A 15,795-nucleotide genomic window follows, 5' to 3' on the forward strand; every position below is an offset into this window, starting at 1 on the left:
GTCTACCTTCAAGAATAAAATATATATATTTACATGGCTTATGTAGCCACACGTGTAATATTTTCTAAATGTTGCTACCTTATTTTGCCAAATAATAGGATACGTTATAGTACACAGTAGTCTTCATATGTTACTGGGGAAAAACACCATCCATAAACTTATTTAGTTACTGTAAATGCACTGCAGAGAACATGAACAGTAAGCATGGACTTTATGCTCAGATCTACTATTAGCCTTGAAAAATTGCTTTACTCGTTACAAAAGCAGGATTATTTCATTGGCCTAGTTTGTAAAGTACTTTGATATTTTTTGATAAAAAAAATTTTGATACGATGTTGATACTACATTATCATTCATAGTATGTTGCATATTTCTCTGCGTAAAATTATGTGATGCTTTCTTCACTAATTCTGTGCTTTCTTTTTACAGGTATCCCTGGCCCTCCTGGCACTCCAGAAGTGTTTGATGTCTCTCGAGACGGTATGACATTAACTTGGCATCCTCCAGATGATGATGGTGACTCACAGATTACTGGTTATATTGTGGAACGCAAAGAAATTAGAGCAGATAGATGGATTCGTGCAAATAAAGTTCCAGTCACTATGACTCGTTACCGTTCCACTGGGTTGGTTGAAGGATTAGAATATGAACACCGCATCACAGCAATCAATGCAAGAGGTCCTGGGAAACCTAGCCGTCCTTCCAAGTCTGTTGTTGCCAGGGATCCAATTGGTAAGTAATTTCCTATATAGACTAAGCATATTATGGCAGAATGGAATGATCCTGCTGAAACTCACTCATTTTGGTAATTTGGAAATTTATCTGCAGCAGGGGAGATTCTGACTGGAAGAAACCGAGAAAAACATTAGTGAAAATCTTTTATTTCAAATTTCCCTGTATAAATCCTATAATGACTTCATACAGATAGTATGCCGGAAGTTAGCATTACATGCTAACGTAATTATGTGTTTTAAATGTTCATAAAGAAGATCTCACTGAGCCCTCATATGGTCTTCTCTTCCAGCTCCTCCAGGTAAACCTCAGAATCCAAGGGTCACTGACACTACAAGAACATCTGTCTCTCTTGCTTGGAGTCCACCAGAAGATGAAGGTGGCTCTAAAGTCACCGGCTACTTAATTGAGATGCAGAAGGTAGATCAGTTTGAATGGACCAAATGCAATACCACTCCCACCAAGATTCGTGAATACACTTTGACACATCTACCGCAAGGTGCAGAGTACAGATTCCGCGTGCTAGCCTGTAATGCTGGTGGGCCAGGAGAACCTGCTGAAGTGCCAGGAACAGTCAAAATAACAGAAATGCTTGGTAAGACACTTCAAGTCTTAACTCCTATTGAAAGCGATCCTAAAGAAGTATTTAGCTAAAGTATTTACCTGTAAAACACACATAGCCTGAGATGTTCATTTTCTTTACAGAATATCCTGACTATGAACTTGATGAAAAATACCAGGAAGGTCTCATGGTGAGACAAGGTGGAGTCATCAGGCTTACAATACCCATTAAGGGTAAGCCCATCCCGGTATGCAAATGGACGAAAGAAGGACATGACATCAGCAAGAGGGCCATGATTGCAACTTCTGAAACTCACACAGAACTTGTAATCAAAGACGCAGAAAGAGAAGATTCTGGCACCTACGATCTGGCACTCGAAAACAAGTGTGGCAAAAAAGCTGTATATATTAAAGTCAGAGTGATTGGCATTCCAAATCCACCAGAAGGGCCTCTTGAGTATGATGATATTCAAGCTCGTTCTGTCAGAGTAAGCTGGAGACCTCCTACAGATGATGGTGGTGCAGATATACTAGGTTATATTGTTGAGAGACGAGAAGTACCAAAGACTGCCTGGTACACTGTTGATTCTAGAGTGAAAGGGACATCACTGGTAGTGAAAGGTCTAAAAGAAAATGTGGAATATCACTTCCGTGTTTCTGCGGAAAATCATTTTGGCATTAGCAAATCTCTCAAATCTGAAGAACCAGCCGTACCAAAGACACCTCTGAGTAAGTCCCCATTTTAGATTTTTTTTAAATGATTTTTTTTTAATTACTACTGTTTACTTACTACATTGTGCTTCTAAACAGGCAATAGTATGTGCAAATATTTGAATGCTGTGGCATTATTTCTATTAATCATGTTGTTATTATTATCAGATCCTCCAGAGCCTCCAAACAACCCGCCTGAAGTGCTTGATGTCACAAAGAGTTCAGTTAACTTGTCCTGGTCCAGACCTAAAGATGATGGTGGTTCTCGTGTAACTGGCTACTACATTGAACGTAAAGAGACATCTACAGAAAAATGGGTCCGGCATAACAAAACGCAGATCACTACTACAATGTACACTGTCACAGGACTTGTTCCCGATGCTGAATATCAGTTCCGTGTTGTTGCTCAAAATGAAATTGGTGAAAGTGAAGCAAGTCCTGCTTCTGAACCAGTTGTATGCAAGGATCCATTTGGTAAGAAAATGTTTGCATTAATAGATCTTGTGAAGAACAATTTAGTAACATTCAGAAAGGAATTTAATTTCTGTATATCTTGCAATTTTCAGACAAACCAAGCCAACCTGGTGAAATTGAGATCACTTCGATATCTAAGGACAGCGTTACAATAGAATGGGAACGACCTGAAAGCGATGGTGGCAAAGAGATCCTTGGCTACTGGGTTGAATATCGACAGTCTGGAGAAAGCACCTGGAAAAAATGCAATAAAGAACTCATCAAGGACAGACAGTTTACAGTAGGAGGTTTACTGGAGGCTACAGAATATGAATTCCGTGTTTTTGCAGAAAATCAGACTGGCCTCAGTAGACCTCGAAGGACTGCTATGGCAGTGAAAACTAAATTAACATGTAAGCAAAAAATACACTGTCATATTTGCTGCAATATTGCTGTGATCTTGTGTGTCATAAACACAAGTGACACATTTAATGTACTTTACAAATTATTTCCCAACATGACTGTCCTAAAGCACAGTCCAAATGAAAGAGGCGCAAGCGTAAACGAAGATTATATTTCAGTAACATATTAATAGAGGAATATTTCATAGCAATCATCATTATTTTTAAATTTTCTTTCTTTTAGCTGGAGAAGCACCTGCCATAAGAAAAGAAATGCAGGATGTTACAACTAAACTGGGTGAAGCAGCTCAGCTGACATGCCAGATTGTTGGGAGACCTCTTCCTGATATTAAATGGTACCGCTTTGGCAAAGAATTGGTGCAAAGCCGAAAATACAAAATGTCATCCGATGGACGCAACCATACACTGACAGTATTAACAGATGAGCAAGAGGATGAAGGTCTCTACACTTGTATGGCTACTAATGATGTTGGAGAAATTGAAACTAGTGGCAAGCTATTGTTGCAGGCTCCTCCTCAGTTCCACCCTGGCTTCCCACTGAAAGAGAAATACTATGCTGGTGCTGGTGGCACCCTCCGCCTTCACGTCATGTATATTGGCCGACCAGTACCAGCCATAACTTGGTTCCATGGCAACAAACCTCTGAGAGGATCAGAATCCGTTACTATTGAGAACACAGAACATTATACTCATCTTGCTATTAAGAATGTCCAGCACAAGACTCATGCTGGGAAGTACAAAGTGCAACTCAGTAACACGTTTGGAACAGTTGACACTGTACTTAATGTGGAAATACAAGGTAAATAATTTTATTTTCAGTATGTTTGAGGAATATTTTCTAAAATATTGAGTGGCAAAAGGAAGAACTAAAGAGATGCTGCTTTCTATTTTTACAGATAAGCCAGATAAACCAGAAGGGCCAATCGTTATAGAGTCTGTACTGAAGAACTCTGTGGTGATTAGCTGGAAACCACCAGAGGATGATGGAGGTGCTATGATAACAAATTATATCATAGAGAAACGTGAAGCCAAGGAAGGAGCAGAATGGGAACTTGTATCTTCAAGCATTTCAGGCACGACTTGTAGAATTGTTAATCTAACTGAAAACGCAGGCTATTATTTCCGTGTTTCTGCTCAGAATACATATGGAATTAGTGAAGCACTAGAAGTCTCATCAGTTGTCGTTATGAAGCCTCCTTTTGGTAAGCGCACACCAAAATATACAGTTCTGTATGCCCCCGCAATTACTAAGGCAAGTTCACTTCAACTTTTCAATCTTTTTATTCTTTACAGAAAAACCAGGACAACCTGGTCAGCCAGTAGCAAGTGCTATCACAAAAGATTCTTGTGTTGTCTCATGGAAGCCACCTGTGAGTGATGGAGGTGCAAAGATTAGAACTTACTATCTTGAGAAGCGTGAGAAGAAACAAAATAAATGGATTTCTGTAACAACAGATGAAATTCGTGAAACAGTATACTCTGTGAAAGATCTTATTGAAGGTCTTGAATATGAGTTCCGTGTAAAATGTGAAAATCTAGGTGGTGAAAGCGAGTGGAGTGAAGTATCACAACCAGTCATTCCAAAATCTGATGTACCAATTCAAGCTCCACATTTCAAGGAAGAACTAAGAAATCTGAATGTGAAATTTCAAGCTAACGCCACATTTGTCTGCAAAGTCACCGGTCATCCTAAACCAATTGTCAAATGGTACAGGCAGGGCAAAGAAATCATGCCAGATGGTGAAAAGATAAAAATACAGGAATTCAAGGGTGGATATCACCAGCTAATCATTACAAATGTAACAGATGATGACGCCACAGTATATCAAGTTAGAGCTACCAATCAAGGAGGATCGGTGTCTGGCACTGCCTCTTTGGATGTTGAAGGTAAATGAAGGGTCTTGATTCCCAGGACAGATTCTCTTTAGATTTTGAGCATTTAGATTATTGGTGCTCTTCTCAGGTGTTTTTGCTCATGTGTTGCTTTTGCTTTTTTCTTCTTCTTTTCTTCCCAGTTCCTGCAAAGATTCACTTGCCCAAAAACCTGGAAGGTATGGGAGCCGTTCACGCCCTCCGAGGGGAAGTAGTGAGCATCAAGATCCCATTCAGTGGCAAGCCTCCCCCCGTGATCACATGGCAGAAGGGACAAGATCTCATTGACACTAATGGACATTACCAAGTCATTGTTACACGATCGTTCACATCTCTTGTTTTCCCAAATGGCGTTGACAGAAAAGATGCAGGTTTTTACATTGTTTGTGCCAAAAACAGATTTGGAATTGATCAAAAAACAGTTGAATTAGATGTGGCTGATGTGCCTGATCCACCAAGAGGTTTGAAAGTAACTGATATTTCAAGGGATTCAGTCAACTTAACCTGGATTGAACCAGCTACTGATGGTGGGAGCAGGATCATAAACTACATTATTGAGAAACGTGCTACTACAGCAGAGAGATGGATTCGTGTTGCACAAGCTCGTGATACACGATACACAGTGGTGAACCTGTTTGGCAAGACCACCTATCAGTTCCGTGTAATTGCAGAGAACAAGTTCGGTCAAAGCCAGCCTTCTGAACCTACTGATCCAATTATAACAAAGGAAGATAAGACTAGAGTAATGAACTATGATGAACAGGTTGATGAGACCAGAGAAGTTACCACAGCTAAAGCTGCTCACTATTCTACAAAGGAACTCTATGACAAATACATGATTGCAGAAGAGCTTGGACGTGGGCAGTTTGGCATTACACACCGCTGTGTTGAGGCAGTTTCAAAGAAGACTTACCTGGCTAAGTTTGTCAAAGTAAAAGGTGCTGATCAAGTTTTGGTAAAGAAGGAAATTTCTATTCTAAACATTGCTAGGCACCGAAATATCCTGTATCTTCATGAATCATTTGAGAGCCTAGAGGAATTGGTCATGATCTTTGAATTCATTTCAGGAGTTGACATCTTTGAAAGAATCAGCACAGCATCATTCGAACTGAATGAAAGAGAAATAGTAAGTTATGTACGCCAGGTCTGTGATGCACTAGAATTTTTACATCGCCACAGCATTGGACATTTTGATATCAAACCAGACAATATTATTTATTTCACAAGAAGGAGCTCTGTAGTTAAAATTGTTGAATTTGGTCAAGCCAGACAATTGAAGCCTGGAGATAGCTTTAGACTCCAGTTCACTTCTCCAGAATATTATGCCCCTGAAGTACATCACCATGATTTGGTCAGCACAGCAACTGACATGTGGTCTGTTGGTGCTCTAACATACATACTTCTCAGCGGCATTAATCCTTTCATTGCTGAAACAAACCAACAAGTTATTGAAAATATTCTAAATGCTGAATACAATTTTGATGATGAAGCATTCAAAGACATAAGCATTGAGGCCATGGACTTCATCGATCGCCTGTTAGTAAAGGAAAGAAAAGCTCGAATGACAGCTGCGGAAGCACTTAATCACACGTGGCTTAAACAGAAAACGGAGAAGACCAGCACTAAAACCATCAAGACCTTAAGACACAGGCGTTACTACCACACTCTAGTAAAGAAGGAGTGGAACACGGTTGTGTCAGTAGCCCGCATTTCCTGTGGAGGTGCAATTAGATCTCAGAAGGGTGTAACAGTGGCTAAAGTTAAAGTTGCTCCAATAGACATTGGTCCTATTGCTGGGCAGATAAGCCATGCTGCTACAGAAGAAGGAGGGCATGCCAAATACGTGTGCAGGATTGAAAACTATGATCAGTCCACACAAGTCACCTGGTACTTTGGTATGAGGCAACTAGAAAACAATGAGAAATATGAAATCAGTTATGAAGAAGGTGTGGCAACCATGTATGTCAAAGATGTTTCTAAATCAGATGATGGGACCTACAGATGCAAGGTTATAAATGACTATGGTGAAGACAGCTCTTACGCAGAACTTTTTGTTAAAGGTGTGAGAGAAATGTCAGAGCATTACAGATGTAGAGCTGTTAGGAAAGTGAAACGCCGGGTTGATACAATGAGACTCCTAGAGCGTCCACCAGAATTTACTTTGCCTTTGTATAATCGCACTGCATACGTTGGAGAAAATGTCAGGTTTGGTGTAACTATTACAGTCCACCCAGAACCTCGTTTAACATGGTTCAAATCGGGCCAGAAAATCAAACCTGGTGATGACGATAAGTATACTTTTGAATCAGACAAAGGTCTTTACCAACTTATCATCAATAAAGTCACTGAAGAAGATGATGCTGAATACAGTATTGTAGCGCGCAATAAATACGGGGAAGACAGCTGCAAAGCTAAGCTGACTGTGATTCCACATCCACCTCCAGCAGATACTACACTGAGGCCTATGTTTAAAAGACTGCTTGCAAATGCTGAATGCCAAGAAGGCCAAAATGTCAGTTTTGAGATCAGGGTATCTGGTATACCAAAACCAACTCTGACATGGGAAAAAGACGGTCAGCCTCTATCCTTTGGTCCCAACTTTGATATAATTCATGAAGGTTTAGATTACTATGCTTTGCATATTAGAGATACTTTACCAGAAGACAGTGGTTATTACAGAGTTACTGCTACAAACAGTGCTGGATCTACAAGCTGCCAGGCTTACCTAAAAGTTGAACGCTTAAAATATGTCAAGCGTGAGTACAAAACTGAAGAAGAGCGGGAGAAGCATGTACAGAGGCAAATTGACAAGACCTTAAGAATGGCAGAGATCCTTTCTGGCGTTGAAGCTGTTCCATTGACACAAACTGCACAAGAAGCTCTCAGGGAAGCTGCTATCTTATATAAACCAGCTGTCAGCACTAAGACTGTCAAAGGTGAATATGAAATTAAGAAAGAAGAAAAGAAGGAAGAAAGAAAACTTCGTATGCCATATGAGGTTCCAGAGCCTCGCAAACATGTGCGCACTACTCTTGAGGAAGATCAGACCATTAAACACTTTGTGCCTCTGTCAGATATGAAATGGTACAAGAGGCTGCGAGACCAGTATGAAATGCCAGGAAAACTTGAGAGAACTGTTCAGAAACGCCAGAAACGCATACGTCTTTCCAGGTGGGAGCAGTTCTATGTGATGCCACTGCCACGCATTTCTGATCAGTATAAGCCTAAATGGCGCATACCGAAGCTAACACAAGATGATCTTGAAACTGTGAGACCAGCACGTCGGCGTACACCGTCTCCAGATTATGAATTTTACTACAGACCAAGGAGGCGATCACTTGGTGATTTATCTGACGAGGAATTACTCCTGCCTATTGAGGACTATTTAGCCATGAAGAGAACTGAAGAGGAAAGACTGCGCCTTGAAGAAGAGCTTGAGCTAGGTTTTTCTGCTTCCCCACCAAGTAGAAGCCCCCCACGCTTTGAACTGTCTGCGCTTCGGTATTCTACTGCAGGAGCACAGGTCCATTCAGAGGAGGAAAGAAAGAGAGAGCTGAGGTATTCAAGCTACCATATCCCAACTAAAGCTGACACAAGTGCAAGCTATGCAGAGCTTCGTCAGCGCTATGACAGGGCTGCCTACAGACCCCCCAAACAAAAACAAAGAATAATGGCTGAAAGAGAGGATGAAGAATTGCTCCGTCCTGTTGGCACTACTCAACGACTCTCTGAATACAAGAGTGAGCTGGAATACATGGCAGAGGAGGAAAAGAGCAGACTTAGGAGAAGGAGGGAAAGAGAAATAACTGAGGTCACATCAGAAGAAGAAGAAGAAATAGAAATGGTGCAACATGTTCACAGAGAATTTTCACCTCCCTCTAGATTACTAAGGAGAAGAAGATCCCTTTCTCCAACTTACATTGAGTTGATGCGCCCTGTATCTGAATTAATTAGACCCCGTTCTCGACCTCCCGAAGAAAGCGAAAGAAGATCCCCAACACCAGAGAGAACTCGACCACGTTCACCTAGCCCGGTTTCTACGGAAAGATCGCTCTCTCGGTTTGAAAGGATGGCAAGATTTGATATTTTTTCTCGCTATGAGTCCATGAAATCTGCTTTGAAAACACAGAAAACTATGGAAAGGAAATACGAAGTTCTAACTCAGCAGCCTTTCACCCTTGACCATGCTCCTCGCATCACCCTGAGAATGCGTTCACACCGTGTGCCATGTGGCCATAACACCAGGTTCATTCTAAATGTCCAGTCAAAACCAACTGCTGAAGTGAAGTGGTACCACAATGGTATTGAGCTCCAGGAGAGCAGTAAGATACATTTCTCTAATACCAGCGGGGTATTAACACTAGAGATTCTCGACTGTCATATTGATGACAGTGGAACGTACAGGGCTGTATGCACAAACTACAAAGGAGAATGTTCTGATTATGCAACTTTAGATGTTACTGGAGGAGATTACACTACATACTCTTCCCAGCGGAGAGATGAAGAAGTACCAAGGTCAATTTTACCTGACCTGACAAAAACAGAGGCATATGCAGTCTCTTCATTTAAGAAAGCATCTGCTACAGAAGCAAGTTCCTCAGTAAGAGAGGTCAAATCAGAAGTGTCAGCAACAAGAGAGTCACTTTTATCATATGAACACCATGCTTCTTCCGAAGAAAAAATCACTGCATCTGAAGAAAAATCATTGGAAGAAAGAACTGTACATAAGGCATTTAAGAGCACTCTGCCAGCAACAATCCTTACAAAACCACGGTCAATCACAGTTTCTGAAGGCGAGACTGCAAGATTTTCCTGTGATGTTGACGGTGAACCAGCACCAACAATAACATGGGTCCGTGCGGGTCAACCTATTGTTTCTTCCAGGCGCTTCCAAGTAACACGGACACAGTACAAATCTACTTTTGAAATTTCTTTAGTCCAGATTTCAGACGAAGGAAGTTACACTGTTGTGGTGGAAAACTCTGAAGGAAGACAGGAAGCGCACTTTACTTTGACCGTTCAAAGAAAAAGAATTCCTGAAAAAGCAATTACATCACCTCCAAGAATCAAATCTCCTGAGCCTCATGTAAAGTCTCCAGAGCCAGTTAAGTCTCCTAAACGAGTGAAATCTCCCGAACCCATCAGTACCCCCCCAAAAGCAAAGTCACCACCTGGAGACAAAACAGCGCCAGTAGAGAAAGTACAATTACCAACTGCTTCTCCTCCAAAGATAAAAGAGCAGCTGAAAGCAGAAACCCTTGGAGATAAGGTGAAGTTATCCTGCGCAGTTGAAAGTAGTGTTTTAAGTGTCAGAGAAGTGGCTTGGTATAAGGACGGCAAAAAACTGAAAGAAGACCATCATTTCAAGTTTCATTATGCAGCAGATGGCACATACGAGCTCAAAATCCATGACCTCACAGAATCTGACAAAGGAGAATATACTTGTGAAATTATCGGAGAAGGAGGTATTTCAAAAACTAACTTCCAGTTTAGTGGCCAAGTATTTAAAAATATCCATTCCCAGGTAAGAAGCGTGTCTGAAACTCATAAATCAGTTGAGAAAGGAGACGAAGTACTTACAGTTTCTACCCAGAAGAAGTCATCAGTGGCAACTGAAGAAAAAGCAGCAATTCAAGAAGTCATTAAAAAGTCAATCGTTACTGAAGATGTCAAACAATTGAAAGCAGAAATTAGAGCTTCTTCGACTCAAATGACAGTGTCTGAAGGACAGAAAGTGACCTTGAAAGCCAACATTCCTGGTGCCTCTGAAGTAAAATGGGTGCTAAATGGAATGGAGCTAAGAAATTCAGATGATTACAGATATGGCGTTTCTGGAAGTGATCACACACTAACTATCAAAAAGGCTAGTAATAAAGATGAAGGTATACTCACCTGCGAAGGTAAAACCGACGAAGGCATTACTAAATGCCAGTATGTTCTTACCTTTTCTAAAGAGCACTCAAATGAACCAGCATTTATCATGCAGCCTAAGTCTCAAAATGTCAATGAAGGACAAGATGTGTTGTTCACCTGTGAAGTTTCTGGCGATCCTTCTCCCGAAATCGAATGGCTTAGGAATAATCAACCTGTAAGTATTTGTCTAAAATGTTTACTTGAAGACTTACTTAGAATTCTTCAAAGAATGTTCTTAATGAAACAGTTATGTCCTCCACAGATTGCTGTTTCATCACACATGAGAGTGGCTCGCTCTAAAAACATTTATTCTCTTGAGATTCGAAATGCTGCAGTGAGTGACACTGGAAAATACACAGTTAGGGCTAAAAATTACCATGGGCAATGCTCTGCTACAGCGTCTTTGACTGTATTCCGTAAGTTCATTTTCCGCATCTTGTGTTGAGATTAATTGGGTCTTTTTGCTGTTGTATGTCTACTAACATAACTTTTGATAAAAGCCACGGGTAAGGCTGATACAGGTACTTTAACAAATTTATTATATATACTTATATATCTACAAAACTAAAAATAAAGACCATTAGAAATGCAGATGCTCTTTCTTTTATATCCATAGATGAATGTTAACAGAAAGCTGTGAACATTTCTTCTAGGCTAAGACCTTGGTGCTGGCAAGCACTTTTTCCTGATTTAGGAACAGAATCTCTTCCAATGAAAAAAATAATTCTGCAGTTGAAAACCGTTATGGTAACTTAGCCATAAATGGAACAGATTTAAGATGCTATTGTCTGTACAAGGACATTCCTAGCACCAAGGGGTTACTGTGATTTGCTTGGATGACTGTGCTTGGGCTTAAAGGAAAGCTGCAGGAGCTGATCACTTCTGCTCTCTTTGATAATTACAGAAGCATGGAGTGAGGTATAGAGCCTGCAGTACGATACTTGTTAAGAACTTGAAAACATTTCACAACTTCAACAAATATGAACATACAATTTCTAATTCTAACAATAGGCAATAGTCTGTTGACAATCTCTTTCTTCTTAAGTACGTCTTTCCTTCAATCCAATACATACTCATAACTGTTCTATTTCCTACTTGTTTCTTTTCAAAATTAGTGTTTCTAACATGGACATCTTGAATCAAAAGACTTTACACAATTATATTCCCCCTGCAGTTTTCCATTGAAAGCAAACTAAGCTGTCTTTTCATTTATGTGAAATTAACCAGATAGACTGCATGACTTCCTTAGTTAATGTGATGTTATTGGTTTTTCCTTCTATGTTTGCGATGCTCCTCAGCTCTAATTGAAGAACCTCCAAAAGAGGTAGTATTGAAGACAAGTGGCGACGCAAGCATGCACGAAAGTTTTTCTTCTCAATCCTTTCAAATGGCTTCTTCTAAACAAGAGGCTTCATTCAGCAGTTTCAGCAGTAGCAGCATGACTGAAATGAAATTTGCAAGCATGTCTGCCAAAAGCATGTCCTCCATGAAAGAATCCTTTGTAGAGATGAGCTCCAGCAGTATTATGGGGAAATCTAGTATGTCTCAACTGGAAAGTTCAACTAGTAAGATGCTTAAATCAGGTGTAAGAGGTGAGCAACACAATTACTGGTAGAGTTAGTACTTTGAATATTCTGAAATAGCCTTAGAGTAAACCTGCTGCATGTTACAAGGGCTTAGTGGAAACAAACTAACTCGGTATTTCTTCTCCTGTTTTGTAAAGGAGTACCACCAAAAATTGAAGCTCTGCCATCTGACATCAGTATTGATGAAGGAAAAGTTCTCACATTATCTTGTGCTTTTTCGGGTGAACCTGCTCCTGAAATAACATGGTACTGCAAAGGGAGAAAAATTACCAGTCAGGACCAGCAAGGCAGATTCCACATCGAAACCAGCGAAGATCTGACCACCCTGATCATCATGGATGTCCAGAAGAACGACGGTGGAATTTACACTCTGAATTTAGGAAATGAATTCGGTACCGATTCTGCCACTGTGAATATTAATATTCGATCAATTTAGAGAGCTTGATCTGTATTATTTACGCTTGTATTTTACAAGTGATTATATGGACTGATCTGTAAATATTTAAAAAAAAAAAGAGTATTTTTGTACCTACCTGAATGAGACAAAGTCCAGAGATATACATTATGACTTATAGTCATTCTTGACCTAAGAATTTTAAACACTTTTTTCACTGACATGTACATACTGTATATAGCCGAAGTTAACGGTTATGAAGTTTTGTACCATTTGTTTTATGACATTTTGAAATGTAACTTTTGGAATTAACTGCTGGCAGGAGAAAGTTTCCTAGCAAACGACTACCCTGCTCAACATTTAACGAATTTTTGTGCCTCAACTCATTGTTGATGTCTAAGAATGCCTCAACAGGTAGAGAGGCTCCCTGTTGAAGATTACCTACACCCAAGAGACGATACGGTGCATAGTATTTCATACATGCACAAATATTTATATTGAATCAGAAATGTAAGGCACTGGTGATATTTACAATTACCCTCCTGTAAGTATTACTTTAATGTTTTACATTGGATCTGATGATGTCATAATTTTCATGCCTGACTGACAATTTTTGAACGAAGTGCAAGCGGCCAGCACTTCGTTCACTCACTGTTTGGGTGCTGCTTCTGACATACTGACTGCCTGAATGGCTTTAAAAAAGTAACATCACCTGGCCATCCCCATAATCAACAAAAGCCATTTAGGTACTCAAGTGCAGCAGCAGTACCAACTCTTGGAGGTTCGCAGGGTGCAGTGATTGAGTTTGTGTAGTAGTATTAGGCATCTAGTAGTTACTTACAGGCAACTAAGCAGTGAGCCACAGTTTGTAAGCAAGCTGTTGTTACAACATCCAATATTGCCCTGCACTTCAATTTGCAGTAGTTCTTCTAATGTAGTAGTAAATCTAATTGTTAGATGTTGAACCTCCTTGAGATAGAATTGTTCATTTGAAATAAAGCATGCTATCTGCACCTTAAAATGTGCGTTTGTTTTCTTGATTTGTTTCTTTTCTGTTTTGGTTTGAGTATTTAAACCCATTCAGGAATTCACTTTTGCACAGGAAAAAAACAACTAACTACAAGCTAGCAGGACCTACCATGATGATGCAGGAGCTACGATGATACCACTGTGAAGTTAACAAGAGCAAGTATGCATCTTAGCTCAAGGAAGAAGCATGCCTAGATGTGTCCTCACACAGCAAGATGCTTAACACTTTCAAGACCCATATGTTAGGTCAGCCCACATTAGTTACCAGAAGCACAATATCAAGCACCAACTGGAAAAACAGACCTTCCTTCGCAGTAGCGTATGTTAGCTTAGTGTTGTACAGCTGCTACACTGCTGCTGGATTCCAACCTGTAATCACCCATAGAGCAAGCTCAGCATCACAAAGGTAGAGTTCAGGTCATTTTGTCTCTGACTATGTGACCTTCAGGTTGGCTAACAAATGGAGGTTAAAACACAAAATAAGGCTAAGTTTTGGAGCATGACAAGATCCAGACAGTTTGGAGTGAGGGAAACAGGAACATTTAGAAACAATGAAAAAGAATCTGAATGTATGGTATTTTTCCTTAGAGACAAAAGTAAAAGAGAACAATTAAAATAAGGTTCACTACTGGCAATTCAGTCTTCAATCGTCTCTACTGAATCTAGACATCTTTACTTGATCAAGCTGAAAGCATACTGGTGTGGGAGCATAAGCAAGTTAGTTCTGTCTGCAAGCACATCTAACTTTAAGTAGATGACTAACTCATATGCCTAAAATAGAATTTAAAGTACTTATAGGATTTGATGAATCACAGTTTTAACAGATAACTTGACATGCTGCTGAGCATGTTCACGAGACAGCTAAGTGAACACTAAAACTGAGCGTCACTGATAAAGCTTCACTCCCCTTCACTTCCATAAAACACAGCCCAAAACAACGGCAATTCTCACAACTAAGCAGTCTCTGAATAAAAATAAATAAGAAAATGAAGAATGAACATCCAAAATTATTTACTTCCTCTATTCAGGTAGAATACTGGGCTTTTTAACTGTACAGGCTGACATTTGCACTGTTCAAAGGTAAGACCTATTACACCATAGGGTCAAGTTTACAAAAATATCCTACCATCGACATGTCAAAGCACTGAACCTTCTTGCTTCTAGGAGCTTTCTTGCTTCTGGGTCCTGACACATGAGGAATCAATCCTAGCAAAGATTATTGAGCATGTTTTAAAGTCCAGGCCAGTACGCTCCTTTTCAGCTTATTTTCATCTGATGTTAGAAACTTCACGGATAAAAGTCAATAATCAGAAATCACCACTTTTTGCCCAGGCAGATATAGCATGATTACATCCTCTAAGTGAGAAGTACTTCAAAAATTAGATTTGGTTTCAGACCAAATCAGAGCTCTTCAGAAGCAAGTGAGATCAAAACTAGACGCACTAATTACGTAACCTATTATGAAGGTCAGCTCCCATCCTCCACCAGAAAGAGCAATAATACAATTACACATTACTGGTTAGCTCTCCCCTGGACCTGGAAGCGAAAACATAAAAGCACCCAGATTTTTTTTTTAAATCTTACTACATATGGACCACTCTGGTTCCAGCTTAGTACCATTTTTCAGAATGACTTCTTAGATCCCGATGCCAAAGGTACAGTGGTATAGCATCTTCACTGATTTCACTTACTTAAACACATTTTAGGATTGCAGCCATAGAGCAAAGGTACGTTAAAAAAGCTGATTTAACTTATGTTGCATATATACTAAGACATCATTCCAGCATTAGTCACATGCAGAAAACCAACATAGTCCTGAAGTAATTACAGGCAACTGTTGAATCTAAGCATTACAACTTTCGTCTAACCAATCGTATCTAAAATATTTATCAGCAGTATTTAAAATGCTGATTTACAACTACATGCACTGATCGGTCTCAAGCAAATTTTTGCACAATAAAGAGTCCAGGCTATTTTCTCTGTAGTAGCTAAAAGCCAGAAATAGATTCCCATTAATGTGATGTGTACTTAGCATTGTACACCCTGGAAAAAACTTGAGTGAAATTTCAATAAGCAGCTCTAAACCATTGTATATGATTCAATACAACACTCAAATACGTCA

The 15,795-nt window shown here is 39.8% G+C and overlaps 1 protein-coding gene across 1 annotated transcript in view; it reads left to right on the plus strand.

Annotated features, from left to right (window-relative positions):
* LOC110400102 (titin-like) overlaps positions 1–15,664 on the plus strand; it is a 243,014-nt gene extending 227,350 nt beyond the window's left edge. The window contains exons 247-257 of the mRNA XM_021399719.1: positions 430–732; positions 1,025–1,327; positions 1,438–2,022; positions 2,173–2,478; positions 2,571–2,870; positions 3,103–3,678; positions 3,776–4,081; positions 4,173–4,766; positions 4,895–11,080; positions 11,963–12,256; positions 12,388–15,664. Coding sequence (XP_021255394.1) covers positions 430–732; positions 1,025–1,327; positions 1,438–2,022; positions 2,173–2,478; positions 2,571–2,870; positions 3,103–3,678; positions 3,776–4,081; positions 4,173–4,766; positions 4,895–11,080; positions 11,963–12,256; positions 12,388–12,686 — 10,052 coding nt within the window. The 3' untranslated portion in view covers positions 12,687–15,664. The remainder of the gene's footprint in view (positions 1–429; positions 733–1,024; positions 1,328–1,437; positions 2,023–2,172; positions 2,479–2,570; positions 2,871–3,102; positions 3,679–3,775; positions 4,082–4,172; positions 4,767–4,894; positions 11,081–11,962; positions 12,257–12,387) is intronic.

This window comes from Numida meleagris, chromosome 5, assembly GCF_002078875.1.
Source record: "Numida meleagris isolate 19003 breed g44 Domestic line chromosome 5, NumMel1.0, whole genome shotgun sequence".
NCBI classification, from domain to species: domain Eukaryota; kingdom Metazoa; phylum Chordata; class Aves; order Galliformes; family Numididae; genus Numida; species Numida meleagris.